Source organism: Denticeps clupeoides, chromosome 8 (genome assembly GCF_900700375.1).
Source record: "Denticeps clupeoides chromosome 8, fDenClu1.1, whole genome shotgun sequence".
Taxonomy (NCBI): domain Eukaryota; kingdom Metazoa; phylum Chordata; class Actinopteri; order Clupeiformes; family Denticipitidae; genus Denticeps; species Denticeps clupeoides.
This window is the reverse complement of record NC_041714.1, coordinates 10,792,631-10,820,076: the sequence shown is the minus strand read 5'-3', so window position 1 is coordinate 10,820,076 and position 27,446 is coordinate 10,792,631. Positions and strand designations below refer to the sequence as shown.

Below are 27,446 nucleotides of genomic sequence, written 5' to 3'. Positions count from 1 at the left end.
GTCTGCGCTGAGTTTGTGGCCTCTGCATTTTCATATTCAACACAAGCCTGCTGGATTATTGATAGGCTGTTTAACAAGCTGTTTCCACGGTTGCCTTCTAAACGCTGCCATGAATAAAAGGTACAGCAGCTGCTGGATGGGATTCATCCATTTTTCATAAAAGTGACCCGCGGGGTAGCGCTGATATGACCCTGTCATAATCTCCTTTCCCCAACTGAAGTGAAGAACCCACCCCCTGTCACATGGGCAAATAGAATATATCCTAATCCTTTCTTCCTTCTGTTGCATTCCTCATCCACCCACACTGGTGTTTTGAAGAGAAATGTTATGTTTTGAAGAAAAAAAAGTGAAGGATATTTCCATAAATATTCCGAAGATTTCTCTTTAAGTAGACACAGTGTCAGTCACATTCAAGTAGCTGAAGTATCATTACTACTGTGATTATATAGCAGCACGTAGGAAATAATTTGATTAGAGATTAAATTTAACAATTTTCCCACTAGCTGTATGACAACAGCCAAGCATTTACTGCAACTTTTGTCCACCCAGTGCTTTAACAAAAAAACGAAATAGATTTATTGTTATATATGCCAGTGGTTATGAAATATGCTTTGTACACCATACATTGCAAAATGAGTTCACACATTTCTTTTTCTTCTTTTATATAAACTGATCTTCTCACAAAAATATAACAGAAAGAGATATCACTGCTCTGTTTGCAAGATGTTATTTAAGTAGAATGAAACAGAAGATCATTTACAGTCACAAACTGTACAACAGTTGTCTTTGTTGAAGTGAAGGACAGGGCAGCAAGAATGGTTGTAGATATATATATTGTATCTGTATATCTATATATACATATAGAGATATATAGACATATAGATACAATATATATATATCTACTGCCGTTCTTGCTATATATATCATATCTACTACCGGTCTTGCTGCCCTGTCCTTCACTTCAACAATATATATATATATATATATTGTTACACACACAGACACAGAACATATACAATGTGTGTGTCTGTGTGTTTATGTATATATGGATACACACACAGTTTTAATAGAAAACATAATGAAGAAAACAAGACATAATCTTTGCTCTATAGATAGGTTATACTTTATCATGAGAAGTTTACAAGAAACATTCATCAAAGGATATGGGCTGGTAACCACAGAAAGAAAAAGGTGAAAACAGAGAGAAGAAGGGATGGGGGTAAGGGAATGGAGAAAGGATGTGGGAAGGTGAGAGCGAGGGAGTTCCAGCATCATGCAGACAGCTTAGTTTTTACTCAGAAGACTCTTCAGGCTTCTCTCCACTGCTTCGTCAAGCTCTTCTTCCAGCTCCTCTTTTTTGGACATGGCCAGTTTGGACTGGTAATCATGGACAATCTGATCTATGTAAGGGGCACTTTGTGTTCCATGCAGCATGAGGGTCCACTCTCGCAGGATGCCCTTCTGTGGTGACTCTCCCTGGAACCCCACCTCCAGCACCCAGGTGCCCCTGGGGTCCTCCCCCCAGGTGTGAGTTGTCATGAAGGGCCACTTGTCGAAGCCCACCTTGGCATCGTCATCGCGGGGCCGGCGGCTCAGGAGGATGGACTTGGTGCCCATGGGAGAGCTCATGTTGATGTTGAGGTCGCCACGGCGACTGGCATTGACTGTCACCACAGCCTGCACATGCTCCAGATAACGTACAAAATTCTCCTTACCCTGGCAGGCGTCTGTGTTAATACTAAGGACCAGCTTCTCGCCAGACTGGACTTTACTGAGAGAAGAAGAACAGAAAAGCAGAAAAATCATTACAGGTGGGACATTTTCCTCAAAGCTGCAATTTGTAAAAATAGTTTAAAAATAAAAAAAAACTATGGTCTCCTATGATGGAAGATTGTATTTCCAAGAAAATTCACAAAATGCAACATTAGATGCTATAAGAAATTGCACATATTTCCAGTCAGAATTTGATCATACATTTCTGGAGAATTCTTCATCCCTTTCCCATTTCTGTCACAACATGGTCATCAAAATAACAATCCTGTAGTGCATGGACTACTTTTCAATGCGCAGAAATCGCCCCTTAAAAAGTTCCAACTGCTGAAAGTGAAAGCGAAGTGATTGTCATAGTAAAACACAGCACAGCACACGGTGACACAATGAAATGTATCCTCTGCTTTCAACCATCACCCTTGGTGAGCAGTGGGCAGCCATGACAGGCGCCCGGGGAGCAGTGTGGGGAGACATTGCTCCAGGCTTTGCGCAGTGGCACCTCAGTGGCACCTTTCAATTACGGGTTTACTCCCTTACCTGCTAGGCCACCACTGCCCTTTCCTTAATGTCTACATAAAAAAGGAACTACCCAGCTGTCCGTGCCCACTCTCAATTCTTTATTTAATGTTGCAAAAACACAACAAATCCGATCATAACAAAGTAAATAAACGTACTATGTAAAATGTCATGGTCTGTTTTTGCAATGAAAGATTTGCAATAAAATCAGACGGCAAGTCACAGGACAGTTGGACTCCCTGCCAAGTAACTACTTAATGAAAACAACCAAACAAGGTTATAAGGTTCATTATGTGAAAAGTGACTTAGTTCATTAATAACCTAATTGCATGATGGATTATAGTGTTAATGAAAACACAACTCGGATTTAGCTGAAATGTAATTAGACTTGCAATTTTTTTTTTTTAATGGGCACATACTTTTTGACCCTTTTTTAAGTACAGGTTTCTTCAGAAAGCCCATTTTAAACACCAGAATAACAATGTTCATCACTGATGCCAGCAAAATAGCTTTGACCAGAGCAGAAAATGTTGAGCAGGATGTGAAAGAAGGGCTGTTTTGTTATTTGGCAAGTACAAAGGCACAGGACTGATTCTCTCCATTGTGGCGCTGGGATGATCATTCTAGAGAACTGGAGGGGGTAGCGGTAAAGTGTCTGTAATGTCATCATCCCAGGCAGGCAGACAGGTCTTGGTGGTAAGCAGGAAAGATTGGCGGAGGGAACATAAATTTTATGAGAAAACATATAGACTGATCATTTGCAGCCAACTGCATAATATTGTGTAGATAAAAACAATTATTCAATTGATTCACAAAGACATATTGTATTGTGGCATCTGACACTATGATAGCAGCACAAATCCCTTAAATCCTGAAATATTGAGGTACGTCCTCCATGGATCAGACTTGGATCATCCTACTGAGAGGGACCACTGCCAACTGCAAATCTCAGCCTGCTTTCATCTCTCCTCATCTCACACCCATTCTTACATTGCTCCATGGAACAGTGATGATGCGTTCCAATTTTGTGCTACAGTTGCTTTACTTCCCACATAATTCAATACTTTAGACATGCATAACCCTTTCATGGTCCACCAGTTCTACTTCTATTGATTGCTCTTGGTACTAAGAACCTCATACTGGGAACATCCCATTTTGAGAAATTTTAATCACAGTCATCCAACACTGCAACTTCTATTTGATGCAGGAAAATGTCATTTCAGATCAAGTAAAGATTGTGGGATAATAATGTGGGATATAAAAGTGTGGAACTGAAATAATCACCATCAGTGACTGTAACTAGACAATGAATTCTGACTCAAGTCATAGGTGTCACAAGGTTTTATGCAGATATTAATATGCAAGGTTTTAATAAAATCACCAGCAGGCGGCCTGTTTTGCTCCTCTGATGCTCGCATATTAATTATCTAAACAATGGAAAAGTTCATTGTTCCTTGACAAAAAAAAAATGGAATAAAACTCTTTTGAATAACTGCAGCATCTGTGGATGTAAAAAAGAGTCAATCTAATGTGCCACTTTATGAGGGTGGAGGTACTGTGAGCCCACACCTTCATCCAATCACAGGTGCTCCTGAGCTCCAGAGCTCCTTCCCTCTTAAGCCCATTTCCGTGATGAGCAATAATAAAACCCCGCTTCCTAATGACCACACGTTACCCAGCTGAAAGTGAATATCCCGAGGCATGTTCCCTGTGAGGGCAGACAGCCCGTTATTGTGTTTTGTGCAGGTTATTCGTTGCCAAGCTCGCAAGGATTCATTAGTAGCCGGAGATAGAGGACTTTATCACGGGCCAGGCCCTGCATGCCGTTGCCTCATTACCATTCAGCCGCTTCTCCTTCTCCTCGCCGACTTAATTGCTGCTCAAGCCTGTCGCCTTCGCTGTGACTCCCACAGGCCCTCAGAGAGTGAAACGCAAGGGATAGTCCACTTGTCGAGAGGAGGGGGATTCGTTTGTTGGGAACAGGGACGTTCGCGTAGTGCACGTACTGCCACATGCACACTGTGAAATTTGTTGCATCGTTTTACATGCCATGTCCTCTCTCCCACTTGCTTAGATACGAAGACACAACAACAGTCACACTGATTCCGGCTGAGGTGGTTGCTACGCCATGCAGGGCACAAGGGCGGAGGGGGTGCGCTAATTATAGAAGATCTGTGAATGCAGCACATACAGGAGGGGAGGGAAGAGTAAGCGGAGAGGATGGGAGAGACTCCCAGACATGGACTGTCACCACGCAGCACACAGTCATGTGGAGACAGGAGACCACTGCATGAACACTAACAGGGCTCTGTAACAGAACCTAATAAATTCACGGCAATCGGAGCAGCACAGAGTGAACGTGCAACATGAAATGATTCTTGCCACTAAATCACTGTATAATTATCGGTCATTATTATGGTGTTGTTACCCTTGCAATTGTTATTATTTGATATTACTCTGCGCTGCTCTCAGAGAGCTGCAGAAACACCAAATAATTTGCTCAAGGGTTCAGCTGCTCTGCCGTCCTCACACATTTTTGTGCTAGTGCCTAAACAAACACTACAATGATTCAATGGAAAAAACACTAGTTCGCACTAGTTATGCAAAGGTGTATCCTACATGCTGTATACAAGAATGTATATAAATATACGGTATACAAGCAAAAATTTAATCAAAATAGCCAACCTTTCCTTTAGCACTGCAATACAGATTCACTGCATCATTTCCAGTCATTTGGATGTCCAAACCCTTGAACCTTTTCAAGCATTCAAAGTGAATATAATCAACGATCTTTCGTTTTCAACAAGCAGTAATTTGAAATTTGTGGTCATAACTAATGTTTTCTTGTGATTAACAATCGGAGGATGATCCCAAACTTCCGACCTACTGTAGTGTATTTAATACACTACAGAATTAAATACACTACAGTACACACAGACAGATAGATAGATAGATAGATAGAGAAAGAGAGAGAGCAAGAGAGAGAGAGAGAGAAAGAATATTCAAGTTTAGATAGAAACTTACTGAGTTTCCTGTACAGATCCAGCCACACAGTGGAACCTCTCTGGCACAGTCTTCCACTCCTTGGACAGCTTAACCATGCCCCCCGCATCCAGCACCCCATAGCCAAACAGGTGGTTGAACTCCAGACCAACGCCATTACGTTGCCACTGATGCACCTCATCATGGAGCTGGTTCCGCTTTGATGTGAGGACTGTCAAGTGCTGCATGTCCCTCCAGGTCAGATTTGGGCTGCACACACACACACACACACACACACACATACAAATAAATATCTCTCCAGTCTTAAATTGTCTGCTTTTTAATTCTAGACATAAAAAATGGGATATTCAAATGTGCTCAGTCAGGGATTGGGGATTATGCTCTAAAGTCTGCACTATTTTCAATACATGTCCAGAGAGCTAAGAAATGGGAGCAAATGAACAGAAACATGAAAAATGTCCAGTGTAGAAATGAGGCTTCACGAACAAGAACCATTTAATCAGACAAAACAGCAGATATGGGCAATTAGCTTTAATGTCACCCAGTAATAAAACCAGACTGGCGCTGCCGGGCACTGCAAGAATGAGGCACCGATCAATGCAGAGCCCGGCTGTGTTTGGACACAAGACTCAAATGCAGTGTTTACTTTGACCCGGGACTCGGCTTTAAACCACCTCCCCTACCCGCCCCCCCCACTCTCCTGACAGCAACATCATTATTGAGTCGTGATCCAACCAAGCAAACAGAAGAGCTTCGTCAGACCCCGACCAAATCAATGTTTACTAACCTTGCCGCACTAGTACATTCATTTCTTATGCCAGCAGAGGCCAAGAGTGCTAAGCCAATACGCATCACAAGCACACTGCTCAAATCCTTTTTTACCCAAAATGTACCACAATTTTCATGTTTATACATCTATACTTTATATTTTTGTTTTGTTTATTTGTGTAGTGCAACGTATGCCCAATGAGCTAGAATGAATACTAAATTCAATGAATGGGATTTATTGATCTAATCACTGCACATCATTCCAAAGATTCAAGAATTTTGAAGAAGACAAAAGAGAATCACATAGAACTGCAATAAATTTTCACAATAACAAGCTGCAGTTTCTTGTATGTACACTGTTACAGTGAGTGTTTATGTGCAAGGCATGTGGCACTTAAGTGAAGTGCGGTTTGATTCAATTCAGCAAAATGAAGCAGTCACTCCACGCCCATATAATCAGGTATTAAGAATGCATACGGGCAAACATGATTTGTTTCCTGGCATGCAAAAAACTGTAATTGTTGGCAAAGACAACAAACACCTTTCCTTCTTCTGAAGTTCATTAAATAAGCAGGAACATCCTATGCCAGGCTTGAAAATAACCCATGCCTCACAGAGAGCCAATAAGTGCTCCTCTCACGATCGCTGGATGAGAATAATTACAACGATGCAGAGGAACAACAACAATGGGGCAGAAAGCCTTTAATGATTTGGCAGATGCATTGTTGCAATGCTCTGCTTTTTTGCGTTATGAAACGCACCTCATCAATGTTAACCTGCTTAGAAGGGTGCATCCGCCTGTCGAGCGATTCTCCACTGAGTGCAGATTCTCGCCAGTAATCAGCTCAAATCTTTTAACTCTAGCCCCCTGCCCCAACCCGTCCCCACTCCCTGGTAAAGAGGAAGAAAGAGAGATGCACGTACTTGGCCTCCAAAGCCAAGGCAAACACGCCGGCGGCCTCTGGAGCAGCCGCCGAAGTTCCAGAGTGGCGCAGGGTGCAGTTCCCATACAGGTCCGTAGTTGCCTGATTCACAATGGAACAAAAGTTTAGAAGAATACAAACACAGAAACATGGATGCTGCTGCATGTGCCAATCCCACCTTCCATACTGCATCACATTTCCCCACTGCATCTAAGTATATAAAATGCACCAAAAGTATTACCATATGTACTACTTGACAACGTAATTTATTTATAATTTAATGCAAAGCAATCCATAAGATTTGCATGTTCATTGTTGTGTCCCTGATTTCCTGATTGCATGCATCTGTTATTGAAAGTATATTTATATACTTATAATTTTATACCTATATAATAAAAATATATTTTATTTGTATATTTGTCAGTCAATGTTTTTACTGTGCCATTTCCATACAGCCAAGACTCTGTGAGCTCTTGAAATGTTCAGCTTTTTAAAAATCCCAGCTTTCTTTGCATGTGTTACGAGCAGGAAATTACATGTTAATGACATGCTTCCCACGCCAGCATCCATTTTCCCATTTCTCTCACGATAATTAAAACACCTGACAACAGTGGCCAAGAATTGCAAATCAAACAAACATTTTCATTAAAAACTAATGTTTAATAAAACTTTTACCAATCACTGAAATAAATTTACAGGCAGTGAATCAAATGAAATGATAGGTACTACAGACTGGAATTTCATGTTTGCTGAACGAGTCAAGATGACCTGAGCCGAACTAAAATGATAGAAATTGTGAAGTGTACGAAGAGTACGAACCTAACGCAACCCTGGCCAAGATTTACCGATCTAGTCTATATAGCATACAGGATTATACAGCATTTTTATTATCCTATTGTGTTATTAGGATTTTATACATTTAATGTTAACAAATATAATTTTGGTAATCTCAGTGCAGATACTATCTCTAGGAGGACAGGTTGTCTTAAAGTATTTCATTATTTTTGATATCATTTTTCACTGGAGTCACTTCATAAAAAAAGTAGGTACTGCATGTAGGTACTGCCTTAGTGAAATGTGCTGCATGAATAATGGAACTGGGCTGACTGCAGTGCTGATTCCTGAGGTTTTAAGGGGGTCACTGGCAATTTACAAAATGAAGAATTACAAGGGCATCACACTGACGTGTTTTTAGAGATCATACAAAAGTATTGCAATTATGTAGTCTACATTATAAGAAGTGTCAAATTTTCACTACATGGAACCATGACATTTTCGTGCGGCACTGCTAAATATGATATTTCGCAGTGAAATATTGGCTGTTGCATCAGTCCCAGGACAAATATCCATGGCGATATTTATAACCATCCAGAGCAGCATGTCCATCATATTTACTAGCCCAAGCATGCATGACAGGCGGGCACACCATCCTTTTAATTTTCTTGGCTGTCACATGGCCTTAGCATCATTATACTGCACCAAGGCTCAATCTGGAATCTTGTACAAACCAGGATGAACATGGCCCAAATTCACATTTTTATTTGCATAGTCAAATAAATTTTGACGATGAGGCTGAACATATATCGACATTTATTGATTCTTGGTTCATTAAGGCATTAACTTCAATGCCGTGAGACCTACATGGCAATAAATGTCACAGTGAGTGAGCACTGCAGGTCGGAATGAGGCTCCCCAGCGCCTCGAGACACAGATGATCTTTACCGAATCCCTGACTGACGCAGTTTACTTCTAACCCCTCCCCACCCGCCACCCCTTTCCTCCTTCGCACAACTCTCCCTCCCTTCCTCCCTCCTTCCACGCTTCTGTCTTGTCTGCTGATCAAAGCCAGCGTCTCATGAACAATGCAACAATCCTCACCTCACATTATTTCAGGAATCTGCCCATCTACACCTTTCCTTATTACAACAAACAATGGAAACTAAATGAGTTATCTCTCCTGAGAGTCACTTTGACATTGTGATTTAACAGTGATATAGACTAAATGGATGAAACGCTTTGTCTTCTGTACACCTTTAGGGTGAGCTGAATAAAACGGCAGTTAAAAGTATGCACCATTTTCTGTGATGAACATAAAACGTATATATTTTTAACTTATATAAATATATTTTAATGACTTCACCCTGCAGACACCATCCACTGGAACCAGCAAAAATGTAAATGTTTCTTGTTGAAGTTTTACTGCCTAAAATCTTTTCTAGTAATGATAAAACTAAAATCAGGTCAGATCTGAAGCATGTGAATACAAGTCATTCACTTCATTTAGAGCAATGGAAATCACGTGTGAAGAAAATAACACAGAGCATAACACAATTGTGTTATATCAATTTAATTTAATAATTCGGGCATAGTGTTGACCTTTGTACCATGCACACATGTGCAAGCCCCACAAACATACTCACTCACCACGCCAGCCTCTGGGTTTCTCTTGCGTCCGTTGCTGAACGTAGAGGCCAGCGTGGAGGAGCAGCTCTCGTCGTAGAGTGCCGTGCGTCCGTCATTAATGGCCGAGTTAATGGAGATGGTCCACATACTGGAGGCGTAGCCGTCACAGTTACAGTCGTCATAGCTACCACCATCTCCAGATGCCCAGACGTAGATGCTGCCTTTCCCGCTGCGACCCTGTTGGGCAGAGCAACCAAAGAGCCCCACTTACTGAGAATCGGCATTGACCGTTGTCCAATGGCATGGTCCAGATGGGCGGAGCCATGGATCTTCAGATGGTTGCTGATGTCAACTATAAAAATAGATTCTGTACATGGGAGGTCCAAAAAGGTCATTTAAAGACACGGAAATGCAGGTTATTGTTCTCTCAAGATTATCACCTTTGAGGCATAGCCTTGATGCTGGGGTTCTACTGATTTGTGCTCAGACCATATAATTTACATATCACTACGGGAGCTGTTTCAGATGGTGACTCAAATCATGTTATTTTCTTCACGCTTTGCAGAGTCTGTTTCATAAGCGCCACTATCCACCTGAAGGATTTTTCAGTCATACCCGAATATTTATTTCCAGCTCTTAAGCTAAGATGTGGCACCATGTTAAACAGCAGTGTTTAGAATGGGTCTCTCCAGAACATTATAATTTTACTTTTTATTTTATGTGCGGCACTCACATCTCATCAAGGTACTTCACTAAACTACATTTAGCAAGTTAAAACAAAAATTTCCCCTAGAGCACTGTTTCACACCGAGCACCACTGCTTCTATAATAATCCATGCTCCATATAAAAGAAGGAAAGTCCTGAAGGAACTACAGGTCATTTTCGAAAGACCTGTAACTAGTTATCTTGCTCTTGCAATGGCATTTTCATGTCCAGAGCTTCAGAAATGGTCTCCTAAAGATGAACAGGCTTGATAGGTAAGGAAGATGACACTGAGTACGACCACTTGCAGGGCTACGATCTGGGCAGTCGAGCATGGAATAATGGGTAGTGAAAACTGGGAGCTATTTTTACGTTCTGCCTGGTGTTCGCTCCAGTCTGTGCATTTGATATTAATATTACACATACCTATGCATGGTGAGATGCAGCCAGGAGTTACACGTTTGTGAATAACTCCTGAATCGATGAGTCCAGAATCAATTCGCTGTTATGGTTTGGGTTTATTTTTCCCCTTTGAGGGAGTGGGTGATCATCCTTATCGCAGTAGGAGAGTTTTTTAAGCAAGGATAATGAAGCTTCATTGAATAGTTGGTGGGCATGACAGTTATGCAAATCATATTGCTGTGGTCTTCAAATCTCAACCCAACCTGTGGAGGATTTTACAGTTTTCATTCTTACTTACCTTTTTTAATCCTTTTAGGGTTGTTAAAATAATGATTTAATAACTGGAGACACAAATAACTGGAAAATATGTAGTGAGACCTCAGTGTAGATTGAATAGCCACGCAAAATGGCAACATGCCTTTTTCTCGCCTATCCCTGCTGACTGCAGAGAAAGAGGAAGGGGTAAAAGGAGCAGCTCTGCCTCCAGCCATCACAGCTATTCCTGTCCATCCCATTTAAATTGCAAAATGGTTGTGTCTGAAATATACTGCGAGATTACCTCGTGTGATGCTTCAGCCTGGCAAGTGCACTCTCATAAATCTAAGAGCACCAGAGGAACCTTTGGAATGATTTATTTCCACTATCCACAGTAATTTGTGAGGAGCCAAAGCCACATACAAACTAAAGTTTTAGGGTTGAGTGATTGGAGTAACAAATGGATGACAAGTGCTGAAGGACTACAATGTAGAGTGAATCAAAATGAATCTTTCTAGGGTCCAGTGAATTTTAATGGACCACAAGATCTGCCATAGATACTTTTATTGGTAAATAGGTTGATTTTTTTCTATTTACTTCATGCAGTTTTATGTTTCAAGTTGTTCCAGAAACAATTGCTGACTTAAGGTGAATTAAGTCAGTGAATAATCAATAAAATTAATTAAATCTGCCAACACAAACCCAGAACAGCAGAGGAGATCAACCTCTGTTTAATATCTTTCATGGAGGGGTTAATTTTATCCTACAAAATAAGTCATTATGTATAGTATTATTTATTAGTTTTAGACTACTTGTAAAGACATAAGTAAAATTCACAAGAATGCTAGGACTCAGAGATTTGCAGGGCAAGTGGCACAATGGATAACGCGTCTGACCACGGATCAGAAGATTCTAGCAGTTAAGCAGTTAAGGAAATGGCCCCGTAATCAGAAGGTTCGAATCTCAGAAAGAAGACTGACTTGACACAAGACACATTTCTCCCGAAGTGAGTAATCTACCTTGTTTACACCATCCGCCATGGCCTGCAGCGTGAGCTCCCGGGGTCCATCCACCGTTTTGCCATCGTCAGTTGGGCCCCAGCTGGCGCTGTAGATATCAATAATCTGAGGCATATGACTGATGGATGAAGCCTCAATGATGTCCGTCATAAAGGGCTGATCCAGCATCCGAATGCCTGTGTGTGGCAGGGTTGTGGCATTGTCACATTCTCACAATGTGTCTCTGTGTGTGTGTGCGTGTGTGTGTGTGTGTGTGTACACACACATATATATATATACACACACACACACACGCACACACCTCCTACAAAATATAATATATATATTATGCAACACTTTCTACCATCTTTGACAAAGTCTAGACAAAAAGCCTAGGAATATATTGAGCTGTCAATAGCCATTTCATGGGTAAAATGGCTGTTTAGTTGCAGAGGTGCATTAAAAAATCAATGTGACCAATAGAGACTCATTTAGTGGAGATACTCTTTCATTGTCATTATAGTTTTTTGGGGTTTGCAATGAAATAGCCACAAAATCAATTCTGCAATGGTGCTCCTCGGTATAAAATAAAGAGGCCAGCTATCCTACTCTCTCTCACTGTGTGTTACTGCTCCATGCAATGTATGCAAAATATGAAAATATTGATTGCCATTTGAAAGCAGACAAATTATAATATTGCTGGTACATTTTGCAGACGCCACTACCCAGACTGAATTACAGTCAGTAGTTACATGGACAGTGTATCATGGACATGTGTTTCAGCCTTCCCTCAGTTAAGAGATTAGCTACAATCTTTTCACATTCATAGTTCCTTGCTGGTGGAATGATATACAAGTGTCTTTGTGTTTAAAAACCCACCTTTTACATTTATACAGTATTTTTGTTCTTGGGATTTACTTGAAGTTAGCTGAACTGCTGCATATATTTTACAGAAAAGCCCCAAACTCTCAGACCAGCCCGAAGCATTCTTTATCCCCTTTATCCAGAACCTTGTTAACGGTAACACGTGAAGCTACCTGCCACTTTGGAGCCGTAGGCAACACCCACACCACAGATGTTGTTGTTGGCTGCTGCCGAAACCTCACCCGCACATCTGGTTCCATGACTGGCAACAAATATAGAGAGGAACCGTTACATACTGCAGGGTAGACCAATAAAGTAGGATTTTTGCTTGCTAATTGAAGAAAAAAGCATGGCCAGCTTGTTAAAACGGTAGACTAGTTGGTGTTAAACGGCTAACACCTGCTAAAATCAGCTACCAGAATTATACTGTGTATTATTTTTTTTACAGCAGGGTTAGTAAAGGGTAAAATAATTTAAATCAATGTCAGTTGTTTTTTGTCTACCATCAACGAATCACTAATCAATGTATTAATTGTTATATGCACTATTGCAAAAATTCTAATGTTATTATATAAGGGAAACAAGCTTGCACTCTTTGTCTTACACACCCTTGTATCTCATTTGTTTGCTTGAAAAAAGACTGACTATGAATAGAGCGGCAGAGATTCTGCATCACTGTGCAAGAATGCATGATCAGTGCTGGAAACAGAGGAAAACACCCGGCATGGCAGTCTGCAACGACACACACGAATATGCACACATACACAGACAGAATGCTATTTATAAATAATCTGCTGATTAGGCTGGAACAAGCAGCAATGGTGTGTGTGTGTCTGTGTGTGTGTGTGTGTGTGTGTGTGTGTGTGTGTGTGTGTGTGTGTGTGTGTGTGTGTGTGTGTGTGTGTGTGTGTGTGTGTGCGTGTGTGTGTGTGTGCAGCCATGCTGATATCAGAAATCCCTTCACACCTCAGAGGGAGAATTTGGTGAGATGCAGGGAAGCTGAAGAAGCATGACGATAGAAGTAAAGGAAGAGAAGGAGAGCACGTCTTTCCCGGTTATTTAATTTTATTCATCCCCTGCACATGCCCTTGTGGAGATGGTTAGGGGCGCAGATTATTGGCAATAGGGGGCTGCTGCCGGTCTGCTTGCTCTCTCAACCCGGGGAGGTGCACTCCAGCAATCATTTCACATTGCAAGGTGCCAGGAAGTCAGTTTGTGACTGTCCTCCAACTAGGACAAGCATGAGTACACAGAGTACCCCCTTCCAGAGTTATATAACATACTATTATTTCAACAATTTTAACGTCTGTTTGGTTCACCTATGCCCTACAGTCCCTAGTGTACAAATTGATCTCAAGTGCTGTTGAAATATATTTCTAATCAAGATTTATTTTTACAAGAAATGGCTCATTTTATTCCCAACTGCTTTTGTAATAATGTTTCAGTGCAAAATGAAACTGTCAAAAAGGATTCTAATATTGAATGCTTGGTAAAGCCCATTGAGTCCATTTTTGCAAAGACATAAATGTTGTCGCCTTGTCATATGAGCTTAACCTGTGACTAATAATGGATCAATAAGGAGACGTTTTTGACAAGCCCAGGTCAGGCAGACCCCGCAAGACAACGGCCGTTTGTTGGCTCGAATATCCAAGGGCAGCACATTTTCCACTGCAGCAGAGCTCCACGAAACCTGGTCACCTGAAGTCCCCAGAACAGATTCTGTCTTGAAATGGCCTCCATGGTCGAATCAGTGCCCAGAAGCCAGCACTAAACAGAAGACGGTTGAAAAACGAGTGGCATTTGCCAAGGCCCACAGCCTGCTAAAAGGATGGACGCTGAAAAAGTGGCAGAAGGTGAATTTTTTATCGACAGAGGTTTTGTCTTGATTCAATGATACTAATTTATTTCAATGCATTAAACATCATTTGGTAGTGTTTTAGCTTTTCACACCAATTGATTAATTAAAAGTCAGGTTAATAGCAGACGTTTGTCAGGGACTCTACATACAACACATTAATTGACCTGGACACAGAGACAGGTACAGCAACCTTATCTTGCCCCATATGCCCCAGTTGTCCCTCTTCCGTTATTCGAGCACATTGATAATAAAGTAAGCCATCGAGCCTACTCGACCATCGTCTGTCGTATTAATGCAGCCTGGCTGAGAGACCACGGATATGACCTAATGGTGCTGCGTGTAAGGAAAATCAATATAGAGGGAAGCAGGGAGCATTTCAGCGCCTCAGAACCACACACACAAACACACACACTCGATACCCTGCCCACACTGCACACTCCTGCACTCCGGCGTACCAGGCGTCAATCACCTGTTAAACCAGTCGTCCGTGTAGCGGGGGTAGGGGTATGGGTCATTACTGCTGAAGTCGAAGCTGGCCTCAGCGTTCTGGAGAATGAGAAAAAAACAACATGAGCAAAATAGCAAAAAAATATATTAATGTGATATAGAACTATATATGGATATGGTACATGTATATTGCTCTAAGGAATATTATAACAGAAATAAAATTAAGGAAATAATTCTTTATATCCACCTTTGTCCAACATGGATAAAATTCTAATCTTTATTTATCTATTTTCAATAGAATATTTAAAGAATATTAACATGCAGAAATTTAATTTGTATGTTTACGTTGGCCCTAATTCCAACTCTGAAAGCTATATGGCACAGCTGTGAAGTAAGATGAATATGGCTCTAGAGTAGACAGAATTGAGGGGCATAATTGCTTTGCATTGTGATGCACATTGGCGCAATCCACTAGTTTGTCAACCAAGCATGGAATAAAAGCACTGGTGATCTATCTGCATGTTTGGCATAATGCACGTGCAGATTTGATAGCAGATGTAGTCTTATGATGATTAAATCAGATATTGCACTTGCAATGTCCTCAGTGGTATTACATATAAAGAAAATGGAGGAGATCCAAGGATTTAGTTGAGAATAGGTGTAGAGGAGTTCATTTGAATTCAAGTAAATTAAGCAGTCAGACAGTTTCAGTGGTTTTGTGTGTGTTTTGGCACATTTTTGAATATCACATAACTGGCAACACTCCTAGGTCTACTTTACATGTGTGATGCTTTGTTTGGAGTGGATTTAAATTCTCCAAAATGACGAATGAGGGTGCCTTAGGGTTTTTTTTTCTATGGGTTCATTGTTAACTTATAAAACGATCACTAAAGTTTGTCTTCTGGATGATACAATTAATTTAAAAAGGACTGGTGGGTTGTTCCTCCACTCCAATACAGATATATATATAGACAGTCCTTTCTTTTTATGCAGTTTGAATATGTTTATATCTGTAAATCCTGAAAACATTCTTGATGTGACATTAGCAAACAAACCCTGTGCACTTGTATTTTATAACAGTGTGGAATCGGGCCCTAACGGTCAAGCATAAAATTACCTCTCAACCCTGATAACATCATTGTACCACACGGCCTCTCATAGATTACTGTTTTTTACAGCATTTATATCTACATGGGAACTAAAGAAATTGTCACATCATGCGTAGCGTAATCTACTGAAACGCCACCAATTCTTCCCTTTTCTAAAGCCAGCATCTTCCAAGATGGTCCCTGCAGCCTTCAGAGACAACACAGGGTCCAGAAATTAATTTATTCATAATGCACTTTACTAGAAGTGTAGCAGCTGGCTTTTTAAAGCAGCCTTCGCACTTTTATGTTGGTACGAACAGGCACACTGCAACACAGTAAGATTTCAGTGTTAATCCTTCCTGTGATGTACTGTACATGGTTTCCTGTTAATTACCGGCTCTGTATTCATGAGTTAAAAACCAGCCGTGCGCAGCCACAGTGGAAGTTATCACCAGAGGGACTGACACTCTGGTTATTTACGCAATTTAATTCCAATGTGGCAAAAAGTAATAGGAGTAAAATTAAATGTGGAAAAGTGCAAGGAAGCAGATGCGGGAGTCTCCGAACATCTGTCAGCAAACCATCAATTTTGCCAGACATAATCAGTAAATGGCCCATCTCTGGACTGACGCCAAGCAGGCAGAACCCTTCCAGAGATCTTCTTTTACTTCCCGTCCATTTAATCACCAAAACTCCCCACGGTGCCTCTGATCACCACACTGGTTGGTTCGCAGCACTTTCCGCAGGAAACACCGTAGGCTGAAACAGTGAGCTCAGAGAAAACGGTGGGAAAAGTCGAAAAGGCCTGCTAAACACACGGTGCCACTCTGTCCTTTTTACCATTCCATAATTACATGTTTTCGGCTGGTAACTCTGCGGAGAGAATTGCCTGCCGAGCTCCCAGCACAAGATGAAGTGTCATTGTAAGGAGATCAGTCGCCGCTCTGTCATTTCAGGGAGTGAGACGGAGCGATCAAAGTACTATTGCAGCGGAGGAAAGCATTCAATCAGCAGGGGCATTCGCCCTCCCCATACAGTAAGGGATTTCAAAGCCAAATGTGCTGTTCTAGATGCAAGGGAATTTAAATGTGCCCTTCAAAGATTTTGAAGCCTATCAACAGTCCATTGCAAGGATAGCCATTATTATGAGGAAGAAGCCCTTCTGGGATGAATGAACGTATTAAGGTTTCTGGAAGATGGAATGCTGGACAGCAGCACTGATCAGCAACAATTAAAACGCTATGTACTCATCATCATTGACTTGAAATATGGGACAACAGAAATGTCTGCAATTTTTATTTTGCTGTGGCCATTGTGGTGCCAGGGCAACCCATATTCCAAGAAATCCATCATCACAGATCACACAAGAATTCTTTCTTACTGTATTTTACTCCCAAGTTAGTTTTTTCCTTTTTTTTTCTTTATCTTTCATAAAAGTGAAAGGCGTCAATCTACACATCCACCTGATTTATAAGGACAATGTATAGTGTTTAAACACACAATTCCTTATAATGCACATAACGCCACCGAAAGAAACATAATAAATGTATTGTTTAAAAAAGTTTTAAAAATCAAATAAACTTATCCAAATACATGCACACATACAAAATTACTCAGCTGCGCTGTTTAATAGGTACATGGATGATTTTTTTTTTTTAGATGTCGATTACATTGTAATTTACTATGTGTGAGATAAATACAGTCATAAACCAAGTGCTGTGGTGATGTTTCAGTGTTGCCAAGGCAACCTCAATAGGACAGAAGACAGGACTAATACTTCAACAGCAATACAAAGCCTTGCAAAATCCAATAATAAACATGTTTGTTCTCTTTTCAGCAGCGTGCCTTGTGCACTTCTTTGTGGCACTCACCTGTCTGCCCCACATTATATGTAGCCCCTCCCCATCCTACATTTTCTGCATCAAGTTTAGACACTGTCTTGTTATGAATAAAGGTCAGAACGCTGAAGCCACAAAAATGTAACGCACGACCTACTCAAGCCACAGAGCATAAATTCAGATAAGTCAATAAGTCATCAGCTGCTGTGGAAGGAACTGGAGGCTCTGGTGATAAATAAGGCGGTGAAGGGCAGGCCGTGGGAGGGAATACAGGGTTTCTGAAGGAGAATGCAAGCCCCGCGCGGCGGGAGACATCAGACTAGTGGAGCGTGCTGAAGCATTACCCACCACTGCAGATGAGGAGAAGTTATTTTTGGCCTTAAGTCTCATCTGTGCTCAAAGCCGACGTAGGGGGAAGAGAACTCCTATAGCTCAACTACAGTTAATGCTCCTTCAATTAATTCGCCTGCTGTATTTAGTGGGCGTCTCAACACCATCAACTGGCATTTGCTGACCTTTGTTGATAAAACCCTGTTCTCTTTGCCCTGTTTATTTTCCCTGACAACAAATGCAGATATCCATGAGGATGTCTCGAAAGAAAGGCACAAGTCTTTTAATTAACAAGGCGCACTTTACTCCCATCTCACTTTATAGCATAAGCCCTTCACAAATTTCATAAATGCATCATTTTCTGAGGAATTCTTGATCTACGATCTTGCACGATGGAGAAAACACATTCAGAAGGAATTTTACAGCAAGAATAATCTGCCAGACATCGGTAAAACCATCGCAAACCCTATAAATATTAAGCAACTGTTGGTAACTGTTTTTGTATAAATGTGACCTAATGACATTAGAAAAGCTAGAATGCATCTTGTGACACACTTTGCATCCAGAACAGACCAGGCACTTTATTAGATATAACTACCCTACAGCACATGGCTTGCCTGCTTTATATTCCTGAATATCGACATGATTTAGGCATGGAACCATTCTCATTGCAGTGACACTGATGTTGTTGTGTTGGCAGGTACAGCACAGCTTATGCAATTTTGTCACAGATCAGTGCAACTGAGGCAGTAACTTAGGCAGTAACTGCCCTGTGGTCAGAAAATGAAGATGACAAAGAAACTGTGTAAAAAGCTTCACGAACTCTATAGACACACTGAAAATGGTCTGGTATTGAAATGGTCTGGTATACCTTCAGGTGTGTATAAGGTCGAGAAAAGCATTGCATACTTACGTAATTTGAGGCAAGATCAGGATGTAAATAGTCAATTCCTAAAATGCAATTTCAGAATAAGTTAGACAGAGGAACTTTCCGAATTCCACATTCAGCCTAATTAATTATTTTTATCTGCAGTGAAATAAACCAGGTTTATTTAATAGCATTATGATGTACATATTAAATAGAAACACTAATAATAGAAGATATTTGTTAAAAAAAGGACACCCACCATCATCCATTATGGCAATGGTCACCCCCTTCCCTGTGTATCCCAGCTGCCAGGCCTCAGCCACATTCAGATCCAGTCCAGGGGTTCCGTCCGCCTGGCCGGTGTTTATCTAATTGGTCAGAAAATACGGACACGTTTTGTCAGGTGAGAAGTGGAGGTGTGAGGACACCAGCCGTTGTGAGCCAGGGGGCTAAAACAAATGTCACAGATATTGTAGTTTGTTGATGCCCCTGCTGCGGAACAGTTAAACTGACATGCATAATAATGCAATGCGTCCCTGCCTTCCACAGCAACAATACGCCGCGGTTATGCCGGTGACTTAGGAAATTTCACTGACATTTGACACTAATTAGAAAAATAAACACCATTCAAGATGCATATCTTCAAATGTCTCAGCCACAATAGAAATCACCTAAAGCTAAATGCTGAAGGTCAGCCATGATGTGGACATTATGAATAATAATTACTTACAAGGTACCACTGCTTGGTGAATAGCGGGTCACTCATGTTGACGTCAATGTTATTAAGGTTCCTGTAGCCTCTTTTCTGGCGACCAAAGCCCTCCTGCTGAAACACATTTTTCACCTGTAGGGTACCAGAAATAAAAGAAATCAATAATGTAATCATATTACATCATCTAAATCTACAGCCAGGCATTAGATACATTCTCCATCATATGAAACATTATGCAGATCAAAGGCTGTGCTTTAAAAGGACATTTTCCTCGAAAACAACCCTTTGAAATGGACCATGCCATTGTTGTAAATTTCAAAAGAAGTGGAAGAAAAGCACTTTGTGTATGGAGGAAGCAGACATGGATAAAACATTTACAGCTAGAACATCAGAATGCTTGAAGAAGATGTTAGAGAATGAGCATGTTTCCAGGGTCAGTAGCATTAAAGCCTGTGGACCCTCTGAAATGATCTAGATTTCATGGACAGTTCCTGAAATGTGACCTGTTCTTCATTCAAGCACTCCAGTGTAACATTTATAACAAAACTTTCAAGGACACAAGGTACTGTAGGAATCGCTAGAGAAGCCAGCAAAATTAAGACAGATTTTTCAGATTATCTAACCACAAAAATCCCACCCCCTCCATTCAGGCATGCTCCCAAATCCCCTCCTTCAAAATATGTGAATGCAGAGGAGCATAGCCCCTAACTGTCATACCCCCATCCCAAAGAAATACAAAAGAATAAGCCAGGGCTGAGTGTCGCATAAAATCCCAGGAACATGCACATATCTGAACCCGTTCAGCTGCCTACTTCCAGCAATGCAAGTTAATAATATAGAATCCCACTATGGGAACCCAGATAATGAACCACAGCCACTGTGATGCTGCTTTTCAGTCCCTTCAGTCCCCTCACAGAGAGTCTCTCTTGAATTAATCAACATCTTCATGGAATTAGGTTTTTCTATTCAGATCGCTGTTTTGCAAGTACAAGCTGTTGTAGGCGTTCCACTTTCTCTGCCATCCTTGTGCTGCAGCCGACATTTATTAAAGTCCTGCACCTGCCACAGATTCTCTTTATAGTCAGAGCATTTAATTCACTCACTGCTGTCAGGAGGTACACTAAATGCTTCTGAATGCTCATTTTAAATTGTTTTGGATTCCCTTCCCCTTTCCCCGTGTTTTTACTCCCCCTCCCCGTGTCTTGTGCAAAAGCAGATACTCGTGTAATTATTTTTTTACCCTTTTGGCTATATTTGGTTCTGTCCACACAGGATAGCATACAAACAGGAAAAAGGGTGTACAGTGTGTGGAACACGCTGACACCAGCAGGAATCCTCCTGATGGGTTTACTGACTCTTCACCCATAGACACAAAGGACTCAAAAGGTGAAACTGAAAGCACCACACAAAAATGGGCTTTGCAGCACAAAATAAAGCTTAGACTTTCTAGGCCTTTTAATGTTTTACTTGCTGTTTACTTTAGTTTCAGACATTGCCCCTATTTTCTGTTCATGTGCTTCTAAAGTGCTTGTAAAAATATGTATCATTATAGCACCAATATGACACCCTAACTGCCACAAAATAGATGGAATGAATTCACCACTTACAGGAAAAATGAGAAAATTTTATGTCTGTAGTAGTCATATTCTTTTTTTTTTCTTTTTCAAATTGGGTCACTGTAAATGGCACTGAAAAAGCGGAACAGTGTTCTACTTGTCACTGGGTTTTCAAGGACAGACTAATTTAGATGGGAGGTTTGAAGTACTGCATTCGCTATCACTCTCTCATCCTCTCTCTCTCACACACACACTTTCTCTCTCTCTCTCAACTAGACTTTATGGGAAAAGTCAAACAAATGAAAGTGAGACTGAAGTGATTGTCATTGTGAAACACTGCAGCACAGCACACGGTGACACAACAAAATGTGTCCTCTGCTTTTAACCATGACCCTTAGTGAGCAGCGGGCAGCCATGACAGGTGCCCAGGGAGCAGTGTGTGAAGACGGTGCTTTGCTCAGTCCTTGGTGGCTTGAGAATAGCCCCTGACTGCACCTTGGTGGCTTGGGATTCGAACCTGCAACCTTCTGATTGCGGGGCCATTTCCATAACCGCTAGGCCACTACTTCCCCAAAACCAGGATTAGTTCTGTGGTGCTTATTATATTAAATCTATAAATGTACACATAATACATAGACAGATCCCATGCAGTCATCAACAATCACATTTAAAAAGTATTATAAATTACATTTTATTGTAAAATCCAGTGCAATACAACATACATTTAATATAATGATATGTTGCAGTACAACATACTAAGATCTGTTTAATCTAACACCTTAACTGTGGTAAACTGGAGCTGCATTCAGTTTAGTCACAAGGCAAAAAATATATTCTGAAAGCTGTGACAATCGTAGTGCTATATGATACGGTTTTGCACCAGGAAAAAAACAACAATTAATAAAAAAAACATTGCTCACAGTGCAGTGTTGCTGGAACCATCCTAAACCGTCCATCACCATCATGCACCTGGCATTGGCATGCCCCAGAGATCAGACTGCTCAGAGTCATCAAAAAAAATCTAATTTGCCCATACTTCTACACACTGTTCACAGGCGTTATAATGTATTTACAGGGATGTGCCCAAGAGTCGCATTCAGGAGGATGTGCCTATCCACCATTATTGATAACTGCATTAGGTAACAGTTTTAAAGGGCAGAGGAAATGACTGATTTCAAACTGAAGATAAGAGCAAACATTTGCCTCCAGTAAACAAAGGAGTCTGATCAATGCACAGCTCTCTAAACGTGAAACGCAGCTTTAAGTGATGCTACCAATATAGCCTTGTATGTTTTGAATCAGTAAAGCTTTTTGATTACATGTTGGCTTTGGTTAAGAGATAACTGTGAGAAAGGTACCATAAGTCACCATGGGTGGAGAAATTCAGAAAGCATATCTGCTTGTTTGGCCTGGTCAGGTGCATGTCATGTTCCTAAATTCATTCAATGTTTTGCTTTGTGAAAAGGTAGCTTTTTCTGTCAGGATTATCTAGCAAATCACTTCATCAAAATCACTCATATCCTTACACTTCATCACTTTCCTGCTGCCAATTATATTCCATCCCTTGACAGATGCCACATAATCAATATTGTTCCACCTCTCAGTGGTTTTATAATTTGTGTTTCCCCAGGGCACCACAGGTATTTCCCAAGTAATGTAACACAATAAGCAAAAAGTATGAGGCGATGTGGAACAATTGTCACTCCATTCCATATCACCATTTGTGTAGGATAGTAGTATAAGGTGCATATTTCATTTCTGTTGTTGTTGAGAGCTTTATGTAATAAACTTTATGACATGAATATGTTAGTCAAGTACCCATTGTAGCAACCATTTCAGCCATTGTTCTGTATAAACCAGTAGCAATGATGTAAGACAACACATAAGAATAACGGTTTAAATGGGGATATTCGTTAAAAAAATAGACTACATCAAAGCACATACAGACATTCTTTTGTAATTTACTATAATGCGTAGCAATGCTGGTTATGCACTTCGAACTGTAAATAATTTCATGGAAGGATCATTCCTTAAATTAATCATTGTTTTCCACTGACTGGAATGAGGCTGGTTTCTATGGGAACTACACAAAGTAAATTTGTAGTCCTACCCTGTGATCATCCTCCAGACGCTGCCTGTGGCGAGTGCTGCGCTTCTTCCTGCTCTGAGCACTGTGCTGCTGGGGGTAAAAATGAAAAAAACCCTCTCCGAATGGAAGCTAGAGAGGGACACAGAAGAGAGAGAGTGTGAGAGAGAGAGAGAGAGAGAGAGAGAGAGAGAGGAAGTCATTATACTGACTAGTTGTGGTGTAATAACTCCAAAGAGAAATTACCACAAACACTGTAGCACCTGAGGCAGAGAGCCTTGCCTTATGCTGCAGCAGCGCCCTGCCAATCCAGGTCACTGTATTTAATATAACACCCAGTCTCAAGCACACCAATCAATATTCTGAAGATTGGTAATGTATAATTCATGCTCTTCAGATCCGGAAAGTAGACAATGGCCTGGTTTTGCAAAACATGGTCAGGAATTAAAACCAACCGCAACGGCATCAACACAACATAACACAGTAATAGCAATAGTAAGCCTGTTGAATTAACATTTACAGAGGGCAGTGACGTACCACTCATCAACCATCCAAATCTTTAAAATGAGATGCCCTTGCAATTATATCATTTAAACCTTTTGTGTAAATTGTATAATTTACCGTGTAGGTTAATTAATTAAACAAGAATTAAAGTACCCCCATAATGTTTAATGATGTGTGTCAGAAGCGTGATTACATAACTTTTTCAAAAGCATTGTTACAACAAAGGTTATCGCTGCAATATGAGGTGTTGGTGATGCAACATATTACATTTTGAATCATGGTATATTGGGGAGTTTTGGTTTATTAAAAAAAAACACACACACACACAAAGACAATGGTCAGCAGCTCTCAGGTGCCTAAAAAAATCCCTTACTCAGAGGAGTGTATCGGTCAAAGGGATCAAATGAGTTGATCCAGACGGGTAGGTTTCCAAGTTGGGCACCATGCGCCGGGAACCACAACCTCACGCTCTCCGTTCCACTCGGCTGCGTGGCGCAGCAGCCCGTTGCGCGCACAGCCCATATTTTGACATTTGACAATGCTGCTCTGTCAGGGTGATCATTTCCCTCCGCTCACAGATAAATTCCTCTTCATGGAAAAATGGCATGGACAGACTGCCAGTGAGGTTTACCAAGCAAGTCAATGTCCTGCACGGTCCGTTGGCCGAAGAGGATTGTTTCTGGATGTGCAGTTTTTGTCCAAAATTGTGTGCTAGTGTGCTGATTGCCCAGAAAAAAAATACATCTTCTGCACACGTTGCTGGTTGATGCCGGTCGATACTGGCTGAATATTTTGCTTGCTACATGATGTCTCTGGCAATGCATCAACATAGATTTAATGTTATAAATGGCACTTTATATGAGAGGTGACATTTTAGGGACTTTTAAAAGAAGGGATGTGTATATTGTTGTAAGTCGTAAGAATACAAGTTATGATATACTGAGAGATCTGTGACCAGCCTTGACGTGAAATCTTAAATGCTACATAAATGACTATAAATGAGAAAATCTGTTCCGATCGCACTATAGCAAAAGTTCAAATAAAATTATAAACGAAGTTTGACTGTTTGTGTTTTCAGCATTATAGAAACGTCCGGTTCAGTGCTATAACCAGGCTGTTATCTGTAAATGGGAGCGTGACAAAAGCCTTTATAAAACCGACGGTGCGTTACATTAATCAAGATGACGTCAACTGTTTTCATACAATCAATTTGTCAAAACCCAAATCATGTCGAAACAAAAAAAATCTTTTTTTTTTTTTTTTTTTAACTGTTTACGGTTTTATTGAAAGCACGAATTCGTTCAAATAAAGGCAAAGGCTGCTGGTGTGCTGGCGGCTTAATGACTGTGAATTAGCGAAGAAAGGGACGGAAGGCGCCTACCTTCCGGACGCTCTGGAAGCCGTGCTCCGAAGCAACTTGGGGGGCCTCGGCCTCGGCGCCTTCGTGCAGCTGGACCAGAACATGGTTCGTTTCGGTCCCCTCGTCGGCCGCGACGCGCGCGCACGCCAGCGACAGCAAGACGAGCGACGCTCCGCGTCCGAGGAATCCGGCCATCGTGTCGATCGCGGGTCGGCCTGGCGCCGGAGCTGAGACGGGGCGGACGGGCTGGTCGGGAGCGCGATCAGGGATGCATCTCCCCGCGGCCGGGACCTCAAGTTCGCGGCAGGACCTCGAGCCTCGGCGTCCGGGAAGGAATCTGCATTTTCTGCCCCGCTTTCATCTATAATTCATCGGCACGGACGGCGTGGGTCTTCTCCAAGTGACGTTCCGCCGAGTGGTGCCCAATAAGCTCCGGCGGGTGTGGCTGCCGGCTGCCCCCACCCCCCTCGCTCCCCGGCCGCGAGGATGGGGGACTTTCAGCACCTTGGACAATTCCGCCATTCGATAAGGACGCGTGTCCGCATGGACGTGGCTGGGGTGACGGAGGCTGACGCCAGCGGTTCTGTTACCTTTTCATCAAATTAAAGCAATTAACCGGGAGAATGCGTTATTTCCGAGACATAATAGGCCAGTGGGGAGGGCAGTGTTGTTGACGTGGACAATTTTTTTAAAAATCTTGCTACCCATAAACCATACATTGTTACTCGCAGGTGATCAAACACTTTTATGGAGTCCGTGAGGTGATAATGTCTTTGATGGGACTATTTGTTTTCTCAGAGAAATAGGAGACTGCGCTAATTATCTGTCTCCACTGTTGTGTGTTCACAATACCCACGGAGACCTTGGAGTGAGGCAATGTCCTGGTGACAAAAAAAAAAAAACTCCTTCCTGGGGGCTTTTTTTTTTATCTTCTTCCTCTCCAAACGCTCATCCATGGCATTAAATTAAGAATCAGATGGCTATTCAGCCCGGGCTGCACAAAGCAGAACGGGAGCAGGGGGGCTGCAGATGCAAACAGATGCTGTTTGTTGAGCTCTCGGCTTCATGCAGTGACTGGAGATGTCTAAAGCGCCAACGCCAGCTCGCCTGAAGGTTACACAGAGCCCGCTAGCAAGCTACTGGTTTAAATGAGAGTAGACTGCGACAATGCATTCGGGCGTCACCTTTTACGTTTTTTTTTTTTTCCCGTCATTGAATTCGATCGTGGTCTCAGCCACGGAACAGACTCGTCTCACTGAATGTCTTTTCTGTTTGCCAGCTATGCTGTTCTTGCATCCAGACTCTCTGTGGCCTTGTGCTTTAGAAAGGCCAACATAAAGAACTGCTGGCTGGTGGATCATGATCCAATTTATGAACCCGGAATGTGTGGGCTGTGCAGCAACCTGCCTGGTTGGTTTTTCAGGTGGTAGTAGGCCAGAAGGATGAATTTTGATTCGTGCGCCGCAGACTTTGTGCCAATTATTTCTGGCCTCCATGACCCAGCAAAGACCATTAAAAGTCTGTAATGCCTTTCCGCTGATTAATCTTCCCCATATTCTCAGAAGACTTTCAGACAGATAGAGCAAACTCATGAAAACATGGCACTGCACACCGATGGCACTTTTTGATGAAGCACCTACCAGATGTGTTTTATCTCCACGTCCATATGGCGGCACAGATGTGGAACTCTCCTCTGTGTTAAGCTTTGTCGTGTCAACTGTTATGATGGCTACTTAGAGATAACAACTTCAGCTGAGACAACATCGGTGTGCCCGTTTGTGCACAGTGCATTCTGGGTACGGCCGCTCTCTCTGTGCATTCTGAACCCTATGCTCCGTATACCATTTACTTTGGACTTTGGTGATATGAACTTTCATGCTTATCGCTTCCTTCTTCCACTGGCTTAGTGTTCCTCACAATAATGATGACAGCTAATTCAATAACTGTGCATAATTCTGCAGGGCGTGATGCAACTCCACTTTCCACAGATGGTAAGGTTACCATCAAAGACTATAAATATCATATCTATGGGGAAAATGATCACTTACTTCTTTTTTATTAGAATGGGGGAGAAATGGGGGCTGAGATGAAAAAAATGAAACAATTTCCTGTTTCCCGCTCGGATTGTTGTCACTGGCATGCAGCAATATTTGTATTATTTATGCACATTATGATCTGGAATTTTGTGCACTAG

At 41.6% G+C, this 27,446-nt stretch overlaps 1 protein-coding gene across 1 annotated transcript; it reads right to left on the bottom strand.

Moving 5' to 3' along the window:
• Positions 1-552: 552 nt before the first annotated feature.
• pcsk2 (proprotein convertase subtilisin/kexin type 2) lies at positions 553-25,687 on the bottom strand. Its single transcript, XM_028988630.1, has 12 exons — positions 25,274-25,687; positions 23,413-23,520; positions 19,765-19,878; positions 19,294-19,402; positions 19,080-19,117; positions 14,933-15,009; positions 12,779-12,867; positions 11,763-11,938; positions 9,405-9,620; positions 6,982-7,082; positions 5,311-5,538; positions 553-1,771 (listed from the first exon to the last, which is right to left on the bottom strand). The coding sequence occupies exons 1-12, from the start codon at positions 25,445-25,447 to the stop codon at positions 1,285-1,287; spliced, it is 1,917 nt and encodes a 638-aa protein (XP_028844463.1). The 5' UTR covers positions 25,448-25,687; the 3' UTR covers positions 553-1,284.
• Between the last annotated feature and the right edge of the window lie 1,759 nt (positions 25,688-27,446).

Coding starts and splice junctions, on each gene's coding strand:
- pcsk2 (XM_028988630.1), bottom strand. CDS start 25,447: ATGGCCGGATTCCTCGGACGCGGAGCGTCGCTCGTCTTGCTGTCGCTG. Junction 19,118..19,293: donor CATTGCCATAATGGATGATG/GTGGGTGTCCTT, acceptor ATTGCATTTTAG/GAATTGACTATTTACATCCT. Junction 12,868..14,932: donor ACGGACGACTGGTTTAACAG/GTGATTGACGCC, acceptor ATTTGTTGCCAG/TCATGGAACCAGATGTGCGG.